Source organism: Oratosquilla oratoria, chromosome 13, assembly GCF_046742065.1.
Source record: "Oratosquilla oratoria isolate Oo_2021 chromosome 13, ASM4674206v1, whole genome shotgun sequence".
Taxonomy (NCBI): domain Eukaryota; kingdom Metazoa; phylum Arthropoda; class Malacostraca; order Stomatopoda; family Squillidae; genus Oratosquilla; species Oratosquilla oratoria.
In genome coordinates, this window is record NC_134789.1 from 37,405,703 (window position 1) to 37,424,959 (window position 19,257).

General features: G+C 39.1%; 1 protein-coding gene across 2 annotated transcripts in view; it reads right to left on the reverse strand.

The window, feature by feature from the left end:
- Positions 1–699: 699 nt before the first annotated feature.
- The window catches only part of Tk (Tachykinin), a 223,448-nt gene continuing 204,890 nt past the window's right edge, over positions 700–19,257 (reverse strand). Inside the window, exons 5-6 of one of the 2 annotated variants that reach the window (XM_076197090.1) lie at positions 10,603–10,720; positions 700–5,909 (exon numbers count right to left, since the gene is read on the reverse strand). In XM_076197090.1, coding sequence (XP_076053205.1) covers positions 10,604–10,720 — 117 coding nt within the window. In that variant the 3' untranslated portion in view covers positions 700–5,909; position 10,603. Of the gene's footprint in view, positions 5,936–10,602; positions 10,721–19,257 lie in introns of both variants that reach the window. The other variant, XM_076197089.1, reaches the window with a different exon arrangement.

The following is a 19,257-nucleotide window of genomic DNA, read 5'->3' on the forward strand; positions in this document are numbered from 1 at the left end:
TGTGTATACGTATGTAACTTGAGCATACATATATTAGAAATTGTTCTTCTTATATTTCTCTTGATGGCTGAGTTGGTTAAGTCACTGCCCATTTGTTATGTATCGGCTAGGTTTGAGTCCAGTCTGATGGTGTCTCAGTTTTAATAAGCATCCATCAATCTACATACTCCTGTTAGTATTGATTGTGTTTGCAAGGAATTAAAATGGAAATAAGTTAATGTGGTTGATAAGATGAATATCTGTGTACAGGGGACCATTCAGTGTCTGTTTATATAGGTATATATGATATATATATATATATATATATATATATATATATATATATATATATATATATATATATATATATATATATGCAGAAGAAATCACTTGAACGCGTGATACATATGGCACTGGGAGAGATCCACCTTAACCTTCTGAATATATATACTTGTCTCTTTTATGTATCTATACCTTGAAAATGTCTGAATAGACGAAAGCGCTCGGTCTCATCTCTTTCATTTTCCCAGTGGTTTGTCTGCATATATATATATATTAACAGATAGCTTACGAAAGTTGTGAGTAACAAAGATAAGCATCAGGAATTTGTGAACTTAGGAAGTTGCACAGAACTCATGCTACCAGCTAGAAACATAACCTAAACAACTATTAAGGGTCAATTTTGTATACTGGGAAAAAAGAGAAAACAAAACTAAAATATTGGGTAAAATTTGCTTTTATTGGGAGCAGTTTGTACAGGTCACTATTAACATTTATTGCCACACTTGGAAACAAAACCACATAGTAAGTCAGATCTGGTTGATACACTTGTGCTAACACTAACACAATTTTGTAACCCCAAGGTGTCGCAGAAATAGGATGCTTTGGCAATTTGAAAGATACTTTATCTAATGATCATTGTCTAACCTTGAGAATATCTAAATAAACAATGAAATCGACAACTGGCTTCTGAGTCTTAAGCAGTCAGGAGGGAAACACAAAGATTTCAAAAAGCAGAAACATTATAACTTCTTCCTTCGTGCCATTTCCTTCCGTATTCAAAAACATGCATACAATATATCACACAAAAACTAGAAGCAAGAGAAAACTCCTCCATATATGCTTTCTAAGCTTGTCTTTTGAATTAGCTATATTATTCCAGTAAAATATATGTACATATATATTTGAAGAACAGTAATCATAAACATTAATGGAAAGGTTGTTTACCTTGATAAAGTACAACTGCTTAATTATTTCAGAAGCTCAAACTCATTCAGTGACTGGAAGGCGGGAAATCATATCATTCTATACTAGAGGAACCCTAATTGGCAAAAAGATGTTCATAGGTTGCATATATTTTTATTACAGGACATTTCATCAGTATACATTCTGGATTTAGTGAAAAGAAAAAAGTTAAGACCAGAAACCCAGCCCAGGTCTTAAGGAAAGTAAAATTGCACCAAATAGAAAAACAAAGAGAGGGAGAGGGAAGATAAAACAAGAATTCATATATAAAGATCTTTTAATTTAGGAGTGAAAACTATCCAAATCACATTTCCTTTACTACATTACTCCATGATACATTGTTTTTCAGGAGGGCTTTACACATGTCTTCAATGTTTGAATTCCAATTATCGAAGCAAGACCAAAGATGGGTACATGTATGTGGTGGTTTTGTAAGATGGATTTTGGAGTGAATCATATAACACCTCCATCCATCTTTAAATCCCATCAACCTTTCCACATCCAACTGGACCAAGATTTCCTTCAGTCAACTTCAACCACATTTCCAGTCACTACTCCCATCTTCGTCCTCCTACCAGCCAGTGGCATGGAAAGACCCAGAATAATAGAATTCCAGAATAGTCCAGTATTTCATGGTAAAATATGGGAGAAGGAGAACCCAAGGATTGTTGACTATTGGGCTATGGGTTTCCAGTCAAACTTGGGACAACACTTTTAAGTACAAATATTATCAATATCAAGGTAGAGATGGAAGGGAGAAAGATATTTTTTGAAGGACAGTCATGGCTGATAATACACATATGGTATTGGTTGAAATTAAATAAAAAGCAATGGTGGGCATGAAATACTGTTATTGGTGGCAGAAAGATGGGAACCACCATTATGAACGTGCATCAAGGATGATGAAAATCAAGAAAGTTTAACTTTGGTCATTTTACCCTTAGATTGTCATGTGCCATCCACTTCCAGTGTCTTCTTGCCTTGATCAAACACACTGTCTCATTCCAAGAAAAGAAGAATAAAGAGTAAATTATAAATTATAATTTTCATAAAGTGTGAGATCATATTTTGCTCTTGTCATATACACAAGTATATGCAAACATCAGAAGTTTGCATTAGTAGACACATGTCTGTGACCATAGCCATCACATTTCCAATGTGTACTTGGAATATCAAGTCAAGTGACAGTCATTGATAACAGGAATCCAATTCCAGTTGTTAGGTACAAGGCAAATTAAAAAATAAGCTCCCTAGTGACACACCATGAGTTTAATCCAAGGTTGATCATTGTCTTAGGTTATGTCATCTTATGCACCTATTCTGGCTGTAAAACAAGTATTTTCATTTAGCTATGGGAATGCCCTCACTGAGACCATAGATGAGTACCTGCACATGATGGTCCAGTGAGATGGATATCATAGACCCATCTTCCTGCTGCCTGTCTTTAATTTAAGAACCCATCAACACCTTCACCTTTATCTGGAGGGATGACCCCAAGGTAGTCAGAGACTGCTTTCCTCCTCTTACTAAATAGTGACATAGATTTACATAAATAAACATAGGCAACAATCTAACGTTTCTCCTTGCAGAGATCTAAGGGAGGGGCCATGGGCCACTACTGACTACTGTGGGACTGCATGCTTCCAGTTAGTGAATCTCGAGAAACGTTTATGATCATAAACTCCTTTACCACCTGATGGGGTAACCACATCTTGCAAACCAATCAACACTCAATTGTTGAATATGTTTTCTAAATTATCGGTGTCTTATTGTTATAATCATATGTAGCCAATGACATGTTTTACAAATTGTGAACCACAATTGACAGGCTCTTACAGATAGATGAAGCAATTTATTACAAAAACCGGAGTTATACTACCATAGGTAAAGTCAAAATTTCTTGTTTGAACAGTACTTGATTTGCCTTGGTTATGGATCACTATTATTCCATTATAGCCTGTTAAAAATTCACTGTGTCCCTTTTAATGATATGAAATCAATTTTGCCACAGCTGCTATGGTGGTTCCTTGTGGCAATGGGTGTTTCAAACATTTCACAGAATTTCAAAATGTGACTTGAACTAAGACATGATATTTAAAATACCTCAGCCTGGAGGGTGAAAATAAAATTGCACCAACATATGGACCTATTATTTCACTGAAGTACAGGGAGAAGTGAAGGTATCAAGGCCAAAAAACTGAAGGCGCTCATTATTATTATTATTGAAAACCTCCATTTAGCAGAAAACAGTAAGAATGAAACAAGTCAAAGATCTTAGATAAGAGTAGGACGGAGATATCATAGACTAGTGCCAAGTAGTTGACTGCTGAAAGTTCTTAGAATCTGAAAGTCTAATTAGTTGTAATATGTTAGTGCAAAGTTCTAGAGGTTCACTGGGGTCATGGACATGACAGTACTGTATCAGTGACTGAGTCTCAAAATTCAATGATTCACATACAATACTGAATTTGTGTAACTCTTCAGAGAACATCATCAGGTTTGAATATTAGTTAACGAGTTATAAAACTCAAGTTCAAGTAAGAGTGATGGAACTTAATAAGCGCCCTAGAAGAAAAGGAAATGTAATTAGAAAATAGATTGAAATACTATCAAGTACAGATCAGTAATCAAGATGATTGGTCATGTCTATGTCCTTATTCATTCTTTCCATGTACTCAAATCACTTGAACATTATGGTCCACCCTATCAGACAGCCTTCTTCTAAAACTTATTCTCTGTCTCACCTACACATCTCACCTCACTCTATCCATTCTTGAAACACTTTTCCTAATTCTTAAGCCAGGTCCACACTTGTTGCATTTCCACATATTGTATCATCTTTGCATACCACCTAGTGATACGATATGGTGCAACAGGGTGTTGTACCCACTTGTTGCGTATCTGCCTGCTGTATATGGATACACAACAAGTGGGTACAGTACCCTGTTGCACCATATCATATCACTAGGTGGTACACAAAGATGATACAATACGTGGAAATGCAACAAATGTGGACCCGGCTTTAAATACCTTGTATTCAGTAGATTCAATCTGTTCTTTTCCACCTCTGTTACGTTCCAAGTTTCTGATATGTACAGCACTTTAAACACAATCATTTATACAACCCACTCTTTGCATTCATACATATATATTATCCACCACACTTTTCATTACACCCAGACATTTGTTTGGTATTTTTTACTTAACGACTGACACCCACATGCACTCATTTCACCACAACATGTGACCCCAGGTAACTTAAAACTCTTCACTTCATTATATATCTTACCATTAGTACTCGTATTCAATCTGCCACCACCAATATTCCTTGCACAATTCATAACTTTACTTTTATGCACATTCACTCCTAATTTTCTTTTCTCAGTCACTAGCTGTTTCAGTCTCTCCTTAGAATCAGCTACGAGTGCAGTACCATCCATAAGAAATAAATATCTGTTTCTCATATTCTTCCATTCTCACCCACTAATTCCATATATCTACCTAACACTCTTTCATTTATCAATTCATCCATATACACAATAGACAACCATGGCATCATTACAGAACCCCGTTGCAATCTTGCATTCAACTCAAATTACTCTTTCCATTCTCAACCCTCAAACATGCTGTACTTCTCATGCAATTTTTTTTTAACACTTTCAACAAATATCCTCATAAAAATTTTCATAACACTTCTGTATTAGTCCAGTCATATGCTTTCTACAAGTCAATAAATGCCCAAAATATATCCTTAGGTTTAGATAAATACTTTTCATACACCCATTTTACCACAAAAACTTGATCCAGGGAGCCTTTTTCTTTTTTAAATACACAATGTTCTTCCGTAATCACTTCCCTGTTTATCCCTTAATTTTCTCAATCAGCACATATCCATAAACCTAACTAACAACTTTCACTACTTTTTTCATTCTTATTTCATTTCCTCTTGTATAGTGGGACTGTTTATTCATTCCTTCAATCACTGAAGACCCTTTCATGCTGAGAAACCTTACCAACCACCATGCTATCGTTACTCCATCCTTTCTCAGGTATTGTACAAACATCCATCTAATCTTGGTCCCTTACTGGCACCTTCAACAAACAGAACTCTCCCTTCCCAGAAACACACATTGAACAACCTCACCACCCACTCCACTATTGCTATTCTACTCTTTATTAGATGTTCCACATGACAGACATCTAATTCTGGTATCATACTGTATTTTTTCAGTGTTTCATTTATATCCTCTCGTAATAGCCTTATTTTCTTCTCATTCATTCGTCATTCCCTTAGTATCTTTCATAGCCACTTTCAAAAGCTATCATTTAGATGAAATGACAAGAAATTATAGTTTTTCAAACAAGAACATTTTATACCATGTAATGTTACTTAAATAGATGATAATAATAAACCAATGGACAGAATAGATGAAATAAAGTGTGAGAAGTATGACTGTCAACTATGAGTTCCTCCATAGGAACAAAAAAGTTCTTCAACACTGAAGATATCCAGAATTGTTAACAAAAGCCTAAATCCCTGTGCACTGATGAGAAGTTGATGTTGAGACTGGTGGCATGGTCTACAAGCTTTCTTTGGCCATATCTGTAGTTGTAGCAGTTGTACAGTAATTGAATTGTTTCACTGTAGAAGGAGAGCCTGGCAGCAAAGCTTGGGCACCTGGGAACTGTACAGAATTTTGAAGAAAAACGACTGTTGGGGGAAATAAATATGAAAAATCAGTAAAAATCAACATACATATGAGACTAAAGATTGATATGAAAAATAACATGGTTGAAGAAAAATGCCTACAAATGCTACCAGCATTATTCAAAAGATAAGTACACACTCATTATGGGGCACTATTTAATTCAATTATTGTCTCGGGAGTCTATGACGGGGAAACACTCAAACCCGCAATGACTGGCAATGGTCTTAACACTTTCCAATAGATTCCTAAAAAAAAAACAAAAAAAAAACACCATTTATGTTGTATGAGGGTGGAACTGTATCTATGTTACTGGTTGGTAGAAGGGAGATAGCCACCATTCCATTTGTCAATTCTTGTGAAAAAAAATGGGAAAATGGTGGAAGTTGATAGATGGATCTCGGGTTTAGTCCGGAGACCAAATGCCAGCTCCTTGTGGTTTTGCATTTCTGGATAGAGGTGAGGGTGTTGGTGGACTTTAGAAATGGACAGCAGGAAGACAAACCTGTCTGATGACCGTCTTATGGGATAACTTCATGCGGGTGCCCATCATCAGTCAGTAATAATATTAATAGAAAGTGAAACGGCTTTGGGCCGCGTTCTAGATCCTCTCTCTGTATGCCTTATTTCCTCTGCTTCGTTTTCTTGTGTAGATCCTCAAGTGGAATTCCCCCAGGAGCATTTAACTTTTATATTGGAGAGTTTAACATCAAAGAAGATTTGTTGTCCCATATGAAATAAATACCCCAGCATTGATATTTGCATTTAGAGGCGTTGATAATGGAATATAAATATACATCTCCGCTCAGTGACATGTGCGGCTCTACTCAAACATCTGTACCTGCTTCTTTCAGCAGCGGTGTACTTTACTTCTTTGTGTCTTAAGCTATGGTTACACTAGTCAACAGAATGGTTGGGTTACAAACATTCAGTTGGATTTCGTCCAAGGTTGGGAGATTTTAGTGTAATAGTAACCAAATCCTTTGCCTTTGCGACACTGCTTCTGACCCAGGGCAGTGGACAGGGTGCAGGGATGCCCGTCATCTAGGAGGTGCTAAGATGGGAGGGAGGGTGGAGGGGTGTGGAGTGTTTTCGGGGATGGAATGGGTGGGAGTGATTTTATGCCTTGTCCTTTTTGGCTACCTCCCTGGTAAGGGGGAAAAAGCCTTGGTATATGTATGTATGTAACCAAATCCTCCACCCTTGGACAAAATCCAACCTAATCGTTGGAATCCAACCATTCCGTTGACTAGTGTAATTGTAACTTTATGCAGACGAATCTCCTCTTATGCACGCCACTGCATTACCAGCGCCAACACTTGTCCCTCATATCTACTCATTTGGTAAGTCCTCTAGAGACCAATTGTTCCTTAGAGCTAAGGCGTCATAAAGTTCCTGTTTCCTCAGATGCCATAGTCACAGTCATCTCGAGTTGTTCCTTCTTTAGATCGAAAGTCAACGTTTTGCCTGAGGACACCATTCACACGCAGGTTGTTGGGGATCTCGTATGTGTGCTCAGCTAGGACATTTAACCTGTGCGTTATGTATTACTGTCTTTCGGTTGACGGAAGTGAAGAATGGGGGAAGGGGGAGAAGTCCTACCGTTACCTCCACTTGGTCCCCTCTGGTGAACACCAACAACAAAGGCAGCCTCTGCGACAAGCCGGATAAGAATGTCAACAGTGCTTGCGTCAGGAGCTGCGCACGCGAAACCTCAGAACCGGCAGGGCAGTTTCATGAACAGAAATGCCTGGATAGGCCTCGTGGGTGACAGAGGTGTGCACTAAGTGGTGGTTGGTGAGAAGCGAGGAGATGAATCGATGAGTAGAACTGTTTCATAGTCCACGTCTCCATAGATCTTCATTGTATAGACATTTACCTCTGTCCCTGTTCAGTGACTGGTGCTATCCTTGACGTCTTTGGCTATTTCCATTGTGCACTTTCCCTACAATTTTCTTTTTAGGGTTTTGCCAATATCAGTAGGTTTATATCCTGGATTTTTGTTAAGAGGAACAAAGGTGGTTGAGGGTAGATAAGTATAAATACTGACAGATGCTGCTACTCTCCTGGCCAGTGTCTTTATGACGTTACAAATGTTGTTAGTTGCATCCTCTAAGTTCCAATTGCTAGATATGGCTCTCGAGTCTTCGGTGTCGAATCCAAGCAGGTTCAATCCCACCCAGCCTTCAACGTTTTCCTCATTTCACCACTTCGTGATTCAGATCCGACGAGCTCTGATGCCTCGGGTTAAAACAGGATTTCTCAATATAGTTACTACCATTGTTCTTTAGTCTCTTGGAGACCACTTCAACACTGAATATAATCGTCCTGCATCCACTAACTTCTGATAGGATTTGGGTTGTAGCCTCAACTGTGGAACTCTCTGGGTCTCACTGGGTTAGAGGCAGGACCCCCGAGAGGAACAAAATGTGCTGGTGCGAGATCATTTCTGGGGCCCCTTTCCAACACCAGTCATGTCTAGATAATTGTGTTGCACCATATATGTTCCGAGGAATCGGGAATCTTTTTAAAAGGTCTGTGTACCATTTTGGCAAACTGTCGCTAAAATATTTGGCACATGGGAATCCCTATCAGCTTCAAAGCAACAATAAGAATTCATGCATAATTGTCCATTTCAATTTTCAGTTTTGATATTCATGGGCCCCTAGACTCTTATGGGCCCTGGTGTGGTGCACCGGCTGCACCACCCTCTCGAAGGGCCTCTAACTTGAGGGACCAGATAGCCAGAAGCTTATCCTGCCAGAGACCGTCTTCCGGCTGAAACGGTCTTAGAATGTCCGCTGGGAGTTGAAGTCGACCCTCAACAGCTCGTCTCTCCTGCATTGTCCATATATGCCTTACGGGTTCGTCTACATCTCCATCGTCCCTCCCCACCTTTCTTCGAGTGACGAAGTCGACATCGAACTCAGTTCGAAAGCATTCAGGTCCCTTGTAGCCCTTACGTTTCGTTCTCTTGTCACACACACACACACAACTTTTACCATTTTTATGTAAGTTGGGACGAATATTTTTAAACTTTCCTGACATTGTTAGTTCAAGGTGGTCAGCGTGGGTTAAGATCAATGCCGGAGAAGGTAGGGGGAAAGGAACGTGGGCGATGAGGTTGTAACAAACAAGACGAGGTAAGAAGGGAAAGAGGAGGAGGAAGAGGAGAGCATAGTAGGAGGGAAAAGAAGATTAAGGGAAGGATCAGGAGAGGGAAATGGAATAAACGAGAAAGGGTGGAAGGGAAGGAGGACAAGGGGAGGAGCGAGAGAATGACAGAGATGAAGGGAAGACAATGTGGGGGGAAGGGGCAACGGTTTAGGGGAAAGAATGACAAAGATGGAGGGTAAGGAGGGAAGGTGAGGGAGGGATGAACCGAGAAGGAGGGAGGGAACGGGAACAGAAGATAGAGAGATGGAGGGAAGGCAAGGGTGAGTTAGGGTGAGAGGCACATGGGGAGGGGGAACAAGGGAGAAAAAGGGGAAGAGGAAGGAGGGAGGATGGGAGGGTAAAGGGTGGAAGAGGGCTCAAGGGATGTATGGTGGGAGGTAAGAACAGGGAGGGTGATGTGGAGGGAGGGAAAGAGGCGGAAAAGTAGTGAGGAATCGGGAGGGAGAAAGATCAGGAGAGGGGAAGAGTAAAGGATATAGAATTAGAAATAGTTGAAGGAAGGGAAGAGGGAGAGAGAGAGAAGTGGGGAAGAGAGAGGTTGGAAGAGGAAGGGAGAGAGAGAGAGAAGGAAAGAAAGTTGGGAATAGTTAAAGGGAATGGTAGGGGAATTGGGTCCAGGGAAGGACATAGGGGAGGAGGGGAGGGGGAAGGGAAGGGCCGGAAGGAGAAGGGGTTAGGGGGGAAGAGAGCAGGGATAGGAAGGGGGGAGGAGCGTATGTAGGGATGGGAGTGACAGGAGAGAAGGGAGAGGGAAGGATAGGACGAGAATAGGATGTACGAGTACATAGGCGTGTGTGCGTACGCAGCTCTGTGTGTATGTATGCTACAGACGTTATTCTAACAAACGCCAGACGATTTTATTCAGCCAGTGGGACGCCAATTTTTTTTTTTGGGGGGGGGAGGCTCGTACTTGCTCCTCATCTGATGTCATGCATACATTGATCGTCGTCATGCGATCTAGTTCATACAAGAGAATCACTTTATCAGATTCCTTGTTATCTAGGAGGACTTTATAGAAATTATCGTAACAGCGCCAGACGATTTTAGTCCTCTTTCAGGTGACCCTAGGCCTGAACTGGTCTGGGTCTGGATCCCGTTCGTTTTCACCCCTGTGGATCAGGGTCACACATCATACATTAATAATTGAGATTTATTAAAAAAAAAAGTATGTGCTGTCTTAGCTTCCGCCATCCGCCCTTTCCATTTCCTGTCACCATTTCCATCTAAGACTCCTCTATTTTGGTGTGATAATATCCCCCTTAAATACATCTATATGAATACTATCTATGTACCAAGGGATTTTCCCCCTTATAAGCGAGGTAGCCAAGTCAAAAGCCACGTATCTTCTCCCAACCCACTCCACTCCCATCCACCACCCTTTCTCCCCCCTCCCATCTTAGCTCCTTGTGGATGACTTCCCTTAACGCCCGTCTCCCCCGCATCACTGAAGACACGAGTTCGATCCCGTACCTGACGAAGCGCTTGTCGATCTTACCTTAACCCCTCTGGCCTAGAAAGTACGATGGGACTCTCTTCTCGACGTTGCTGTCGACCATGGCCAGCTCGTCCTCCAGTCCCCACTCGTTGTTTGGATACTGGTTGTCGAGGAGGACCTAATGAGGGGATACAAGTGGAAGCAGAGGTATGAGGTCGTCCTCCATCGTCGAGGAGGACAGCTTCGGTTATGGTGTGAGGTCGTAGCGTGAATCTGATTGGATGCTTCGTTAACAACAAATGATTATTGTAATCCCATCTTCATAAATGTATTTTAAGTATTTTGTATGGACAGAATGAGGCAGATCTCGCGTTCATTATTGTTATATTTGTGTTTACATTAATGTACTCTTGAGGATACTTGAGTCTGACTCACGGATTTGTCAGAATTATGAAAAGATATTTGATGCTGGGTTTTTGGTGTAATGCTTTATACAGTAGTTCCCGCGTGGGTCAGGATTGGGTGTCCTCAATAGTACAGCCACATTCGGATGTGCTCACACAAACATACACATGTGCACATACGCACACATGTACACATACACATATACATGTACACATACACACACATACATACACATGTGCACATATGCACACATGTACACATACACACATACATGTACACATACACACATACATGTACACATACACACATGTACACACACACATGCATGTACACACATACACGCATGTACACAGTCATACACACACACACACACACACACACACAGTCGTAAGCACTCGAAGAGGAAGGAAGTGTCAACAGCTGCTCCGAGGTTCGAATTAGCGCTCCGATTAGCGCATTATCGCTAAAACAAGAATAACGCCTTGTTGCCATTTCGTGGTGAAACAATATGTTTTCGTGGGACCGGCAGGGTATGTATCCGGTCCAGTTCTTGGGTAAATAGTTTAGCACAATATGGAAAGCAACAAAGATGAAGTAAGTACTAACGAATCAACCAAGAGAGGACTGGATGAATCTAGAATTGAGTGCCCGTGGGGAGTGATACGGGAAAAAACGAGTCTAAATGATACTCCGAAGACGACTAAAGGGCCATTTACACGGTCAAACAGTTTGACAAACCCGGTTTGTCAGACAAGTGTTTGAAGTGATGTTTGACCGTGTGAATGGGGTATTTGGTCGTCAAACACGTTTGTCGAACGTGTTTGTCAACCAAATACCCTATTCACACGGTCAAACATCACTTCAAACACATGTTTGACAAACTGGGTTTGTCAAACCGTTTGACCGTCTAAATGCCCCTCAACAGGTACGTAAGTGAAGAGTGCCTCTCGCGTTTTAGGAGGCAAAGGGAAACAATGGACACTGAGAGAGATTTTAGGATTAGCAGAGCAATAAGAAAGAGAAATTAACAACTTAGCAGATGAAGTGATTGGTTTAGAATTAGACTATAAAGCGTTGCATCTACTTATGTATTTTATTTGTTATTTACATTATTATAGTTTTTATTTATTATTTTATCATTAATATTTTTTTTCGCATCCGACCTAGATATGGATCAAAAGGTCTCCTGTCGGTATGCTCCGCCTTTGTAATCCTTTGTAAAATCCTTTGACTCAGTGGTTCTTAACCTGTGGTACCTCAGGTCCCAAGGGGTACGAAACCTTGAACCCCGGAGGGGGGGGGGGTACGAGACCTGATAGCCAGTGCAATGGTACTGTATATTTACAATGAGAAACCAAAGTTAGCTTTGTATCACTATCCTTTTCATATGTTTGCATTGTATTTGTATTGGATGGAGGTACGAGAATTTTTTTCTGAAATATCAAGGGTTACGGGCACTGAAAAAGGTAAGGAACCACTAATCTAGAGGTATCCAACCTACGTACAGCTAACGAAGTGATATTAAGAGAGTTCAACGAGCTAAAAAGTGAACTAAGCGCGATAAAAAGAGAAAATGAAAGAAAGGAAAACGAGGTTAGAAATACGAATGAAGAACTGAAGAAAGAGGTCAAAGGACAATTGAAAGCAGTAATTGAAAAAATGGAAGAATCAGTCAAAGAGACTGATATGAACGAAATAAAAAATCAGTGGAAAAAAGAACGCGAAAGTCAAAAACTCTCGTTCAAAGAAATAGTATAGCAGCAGGTAGAAGAGAATGCAAAGGAAACGGTGATTAAGGTGATCAAAGAAAAGGAAAATTGGGTGAGAGACACAGTGGACAAAAAGAAATGCATTGTGGTTTATGGCATAAATGAAAAACGCAATGAACACAAATACCAACGAGAAAAGGAAGAGAAAGAAATTGCTAAGGAGATACTAAAAGCGGTTCAAAACAAAGGACAGAATATAGATACAGAAATTGATGACGTACATAGGATACATACATACTTAAAAAAACAAAAAACAAAAAAAAAAAACACCAGACCAATGAAAATCAAACTAAGGATGCAAATGATAGAAGAAATACTATCAAAATTGGCAAAACTAACAAACAATGAAAAATACAAAAATGTATGGATAAAAAAAGAAATGAATGAAGAGGAAATCGAGAAAGATAGGGCACTGAGAAGTGAAGCCAGGGAAAAAAAAATGAGAAAAGAATGGAGACAGATTTTTTTTGAGAGAGAGAGAGTGCTGGATCTGAGACTGAGAAAAATGGTACATCAAAAAAATGGAAACTTAGAAAAAAGAGAGAGAAGAAAAGGAAAAATCAAAAGTGGCATTTACAAATATGGACGGTATCATTTCAGGTTTAAATGAATTGAATGACAATTTGCCATTAGAGAAACCCGACATAATGGGAATTGTGGAGACAAAACTGAAAGGTCCTATACAATCAAGTATTGTGGGACAAGGTCGAAAAATAGGTTGGACAAACGGGGTGGGGGGGGAGGAGTCATGCTATTGACTAGAAAGGACCTAAGTGTAATAAAGGCAACAGAAGGAAGAGACACTGTGGAATTAATCACAGTTAAACTCGAAAATAGCAGTATGAAAAATAGAAGGTTTATAGTTGTATAGTTGATAACCATCTTTAGAATTATGAAAGGGATGGAAATCCTTGATAGGGATGATCTACTTAAATGGGACTGAAGAAATACAAGAGGACACGAGAAGAAACTTAAGAAGGACAGTTACAGAAGAGATCTGAAAAAGAACAGCTTTGCACACAGAGTAATAGATACATGGAATAAATTGAAAGAGAAAACAGTGTGTGCTAAAACTGTACATGACTTTAAGAAAGAACTGGATGCGGAAAGATACAACTGCGGGTCTCTACGAGCATAGCTCTTCTCCCGCAAAATACAACTAGGTAAGTACACACACACACACACACACACACACACACACACACACACACACACACACACACTTTCAACGAACGGACGGCTTGAAGAACGCTCTGAAGAAAAGTGCAGATTGTGGATACCAACGCAAAGAGAAGTGCCTTTTTGTATTTGCAGGGGGGGGGGAAATTGCTCGTGAGGTAGTAGGAAAGTAAGGAAAGAGGAGAGGGGGAGGGATTGCTGGGGAAATGGAAGGTAATGAGGAGGTGGAGGAAATGGCCCTGACGGGCCGCCGTAAGGTAGACAAACGACCCCAAGACGAGTTGGATGATAACATGTCTAATAGGAATGTGAAGATTAGAGGTATAGATAGGAGCAATATAGCAGAAAGTGATGAGAATATTTTCAAGGGATTTAAAGAGAGTGGGGGGGACACAAACCCCCCCCGACTGACAAGACTAGAGATGAAGGTTGATAAGGTGATCGAGGACTTGGAGAGTAGGTTAGGTCATATGAACACCATTTTAAAAAGGGTTGAAAGATTGGAAGAACTGGAAAAGGCGAATAAAAACTTAACTGATGAAATAGAAGAACTAAAAAGACAGTTAAGAGAGGTAAAGGGGGAGAATGAGGAATTGAAGAAGAATAGTAAAGAAAACAGAGAAACAATAGCTAAAGAAAGTAAAAATTGGAAGCAAACCCAAGAAGGAAATAAGATTTCATTCACTGACATAGTCAAACAGCAATTGAAAGAACATACTGAAGACTCAGTTATTAAAGTGATGAGACAAAAGGAGAATATAGTAAGGGATTTAGCAGACAAGAAGAAATGTATAATTATATTAGGAATGGAAGAGAAACACAACACAGATAGAACCACAAGAATCAAAGAGGAAAATGAAAAAGTAAGCCAATTACTAGAATCAGTTCAGGAAGATGAACCAGGAATTATGAAACAAATCGAAGAGAAATTTAGACTCGGAAAGTATAGCACAGACAAGACCAGACCAATTAAGATTAAATTCAAGTCACAAACAACGGCAGAGAATATCTTATCCAAAACAGGGAAACTAGCAACAAGTGAACAACACAAAAAGATATGGATAAAAAGAGAAATGAATAAAGAGGAAAGAGAGGAAGAAAAGCAGAAAAGACTGGAAGCTAAGACAAAAACGAGAACAGAACGGAGTCAGAGAAAGAGAGATTCTATTGGAGAGTAGTGAACATGAAACTAAGGAAGTTCGACATACAAAAGAAAAACATAAGGGAAACAGAGAACACAATGGAAGTGGCAGAAAACTAAGAGTGTCTTACACAAATATAGATGGATTAATAACAGGATTGAATGAGCTGAATGATTATTTGAAAGAAAAAGAACCGGACATAATGGGAATTGTAGAAACAAAATTAAAAGGCCCACTACCACCCAACAGTGTAGGACATGATGCATACAATTATTGGATTAGAAACAGAGAGGAAAAGCAAGGGGGTGGAGTTATGTTCCTGACTAAGAAGGATATAAACGTGAAAGGTGTCATATATGGAAAGAATACAGTAGAGATGATTATGATAGAAGTGGAAGACAGAGATAAGAAGAGCAGAAAATTTGTGATCAATTATGTGCCTCCGAAAACAGCCTCATGGGAGGAGAGTGAATATAAAAGTATGCTAGAGGACACAAAGATAGCATTAACTAAAATAATGGAAGACGGAGGAAGAATAGTTATGATGGGCGACTTTAATTGCAAAGAAATCTGCTGGGAAGAAATGACAGTAAAGAGTGGTGATGACTCATGGGGAAATGCTCTACTTGAGATGATTACTGACCATTCAATGACACAATGGATACAAGAGAACACTAGGTATAGAAATGAAGAAGAACCATCGAGGCTAGACTTAATAATTACATCTGAACCTAGAATAGTGGACAAGATTGAATATAAAACACCAATAGGTAAAAGTGACCACATATTGATTGAACTGGAACTTAATGAAGAAAAATATATGAAAAGAAATGAACAATATAGAAAAGGAAGAATGATGTATGAAAAAACAAACTTTGATAAAATAAGAGAATTCTTCCAACAAGAAAACTGGGAAGAAATATACAAAGAAGAAACATCAGTGGAAGAGAAATGGAATATCTTGACAAAAATTTACAAAAAAGGAGTGGAAAAGTATGTCCCAAGACAAAAACAAGAAAAAGAATATGTAAAATGCTGGTACAACAAAAGTTGTAGGGAGTTAAAAGACAAAAGAGACAAAGCCTGGACCAGATGGAAAAAAGACAGAAGACCTGAAAAATGGAAAATATATACTGGTTATAGAAATGAATATGTACAAAAGTGCAGAGAGAAAAAAAGAAAATATGAAAAAGATGTTATAGAAAAGTGTAAAGATCAACCAAAACTATTCTACAGATTTGTAAACAATAAACTGAAAAACAAACAAGACTTGGAGAAATTGAGACAAGGAGGAGTTGAATACACTGAGGAAATGGAAATGGCAGAAATTATGAACAAACATTTTAAATCAGTGTTTACAAGGGAAAATATACAACCTGAAGAGATTGAGTGGAAAGAAAAAGTCCCCCCTATGGAAGAAATAGAAGTAACAAAGAATGAAATATTGACACACTTGGGTAATTTTGATGTCAGAAAATCGCATGGGCCAGATGAAATAGCAAACTGGATTCTGAAAGAATGCAGGAATGAACTGGCAGACAAAATACATAGCATAATAAGCAGTTCCTTAAAAGAAGGAAAAGTTCCAGAAGATTGGAAAAAAGCAAATATAGTACCTATATATAAAGGAGGAAATAAAGAAGAACCTACCAACTATAGACCAGTCTCTCTAACAAGTACAATAGCAAAAATATGTGAAAGAATTATCAAAAGTAGATGGGTAAAATACTTGGAAAAAAACAACGTACTAAATCCAAGGCAATTTGGATTCAGACAAGGATGGTCATGCGTCACCAATTTAATATGTTTCTATTCAAGGCTAATAGATATAATACAAGAAAGAGATGGATGGGCTGATTGTGCATTTCTAGACCTAAAAAAAGCTTTTGACAAAGTACCACATAAGAAGTTGCTTAAGAAATTAGAATATGAAGGAGGAATACAAGGTAAATTGCTAAATTGGATGGAAGACTTTTTGCAAGAAAGAAAAATGAGAGTAGTGATAAGAGATCAGCACTCAAAATGGAATGAAGTAATAAGCGGTGTCCCGCAGGGAACAGTTCTGGCCCCAATAATGTTTGCTATATATATTAATGATATGGATGAAGGAATTGAAAGCTATATGAGCTTCTTTGCAGATGATGCAAAACTACTGAAAAGAGTGAAAACTGAAGAAGATTGTGAATCACTACAGAGGGATCTAAATAAAGTACAAGAATGGAGTAGGAAGTGGGAGATGGAGTTCAATACAAAAAAGTGTAGTATAATGGAATTTGGAAAAAGCAAAAATAGAATAACAGGATCATATAATTTGGGAGAAGAAGGAATAAAAAAAGTAGAAAATGAGAAGGACCTGGGAGTCATTGTTATGAATAATATGTCACCTGAGAAACATATAAATAAGATTTTTGGAGAAACTTATAATTTAATAAGAACAATCAAAGTGGCATTTACATACCTGGATGAAGAAATGGTGAGGAAAATCCTAATCACCCTGATAAGACCAAGATTAGAATATGCAGCAACGATATGGTCACCAAGTACAAAAAAATGTATAAAAAAACTTGAAAGAATACAAAGAGCAATCACAAAACTAGCACCAACACTCTCAAAACTATCATATGAAGAGAGACTACAAAAACTTAAACTACAGACACTAGAGCAAAGAAGAGAGAGAGGAGATTTGATAGCTATTTACAGAATCATGAAAGGCATAGAAATTACTGATAGAGAGAATCTGATAAAATGGGATGACAGAAATACAAGAGGACACGGAAAGAAAATAAAAAAAGACAGCTATAGAAGAGATTTGAAAAAGAACAGCTTTCCTCACAGAGTAATAGACAGTTGGAACAAGTTAGATGAGAAAGTGGTGTGTGCAAAAACAATACATGAATTTAAAAATAGTTTAGATAAAATGAGATATGAAGACGGGACCCCACGAGCATAGCTCCCCTTCCCGTAAAATACAACTAGGTAAATACAACTAGGTAAATACACACACACACACACTGGTATAGACATCTTTAAATCTCAGCGTCATTTTTAATTCAGTATATCTACACAGAGGAAAGCTATTAATAAACTATGCTTGATGTCTGTGATAGGTTATCTTTAAGTCAAACTCATACCTGAACTGCCCTCCACCCGAGTCAAGTGGCGGGAGGAGGGAATAGCCCTTTATTCACGAGGCGCCGAGAAGGGGGGGGGGCGTTCAAATGGGTTTGAACGTATATGAAGTGGATGTGTGACTGAATTCGGTGTGTATTTACCTAGTTGTATTTTACGGGAAGGGGGAGCTATGCTCGTGGTGTCCCGTCTTCATATCTCATTTTATCTAAACTATTTTTAAATTCATGTATTGTTTTTGCACACACCACTTTCTCATCTAACTTGTTCCAACTGTCTATTACTCTGTGAGGAAAGCTGTTCTTTTTCAGATCTCTTCTATAGCTGTCTTTCTTGATTTTCTTTCCGTGTCCTCTTGTATTTCTATCATCCCATTTTATCAGATTCTCTCTATCAATTGTGTGTGTGTGTGTGTGATTCACCATGGTCTTTGGATCACGTGTTGGACTCGTGATCGACAGCTATTTACCTCCCGGAAGAGAGCTCAGAGCTCGTATGACCGATCTATGGGTAATGCTGTGACCTTACACGCGCACACACCCCCAACTCCCTGCCCACGAGAGTTGGAGTAACGACTCGAAGCGCAGCGATACTGAAATTATTTCAGCACCTGGGCAGGATTCGAACCCGGACTGCCGTAGTGCCAGTCGGGGACTTTACCAACTGCGTCATCGTGTCGTGTGTGTGTGTGCGTGCGTGTGTATTTACCTAGTATTTTACGGGACGAGAGCTATGCTCGTAGTGACCCGCTTTTGTATCTCTCCGCATCCAGTTTGTTCTTAAAATCTTGTATAGTTTTGGCACTCACTGTTTCCCCGTTGTGTGTGTGTGTGTGCGTGTGTGTGTGTGTGTGTGTGTGTGTGTGTGTGTACGTGCGCGCGCGCGTGTGTGTACAAGGCTATCACATCACCGTGACACAAAGTATGCAAAATTACCACACAAAAAAAAGAAACTTGAAGATAGTAAGTACTTTAGTATAATTACATCGTCAGACGTATTAGGTACATAGATAGATGTATATGTATGCACACACACACACACACACACACACACACACACACACACACACACACACACACACACACACACAC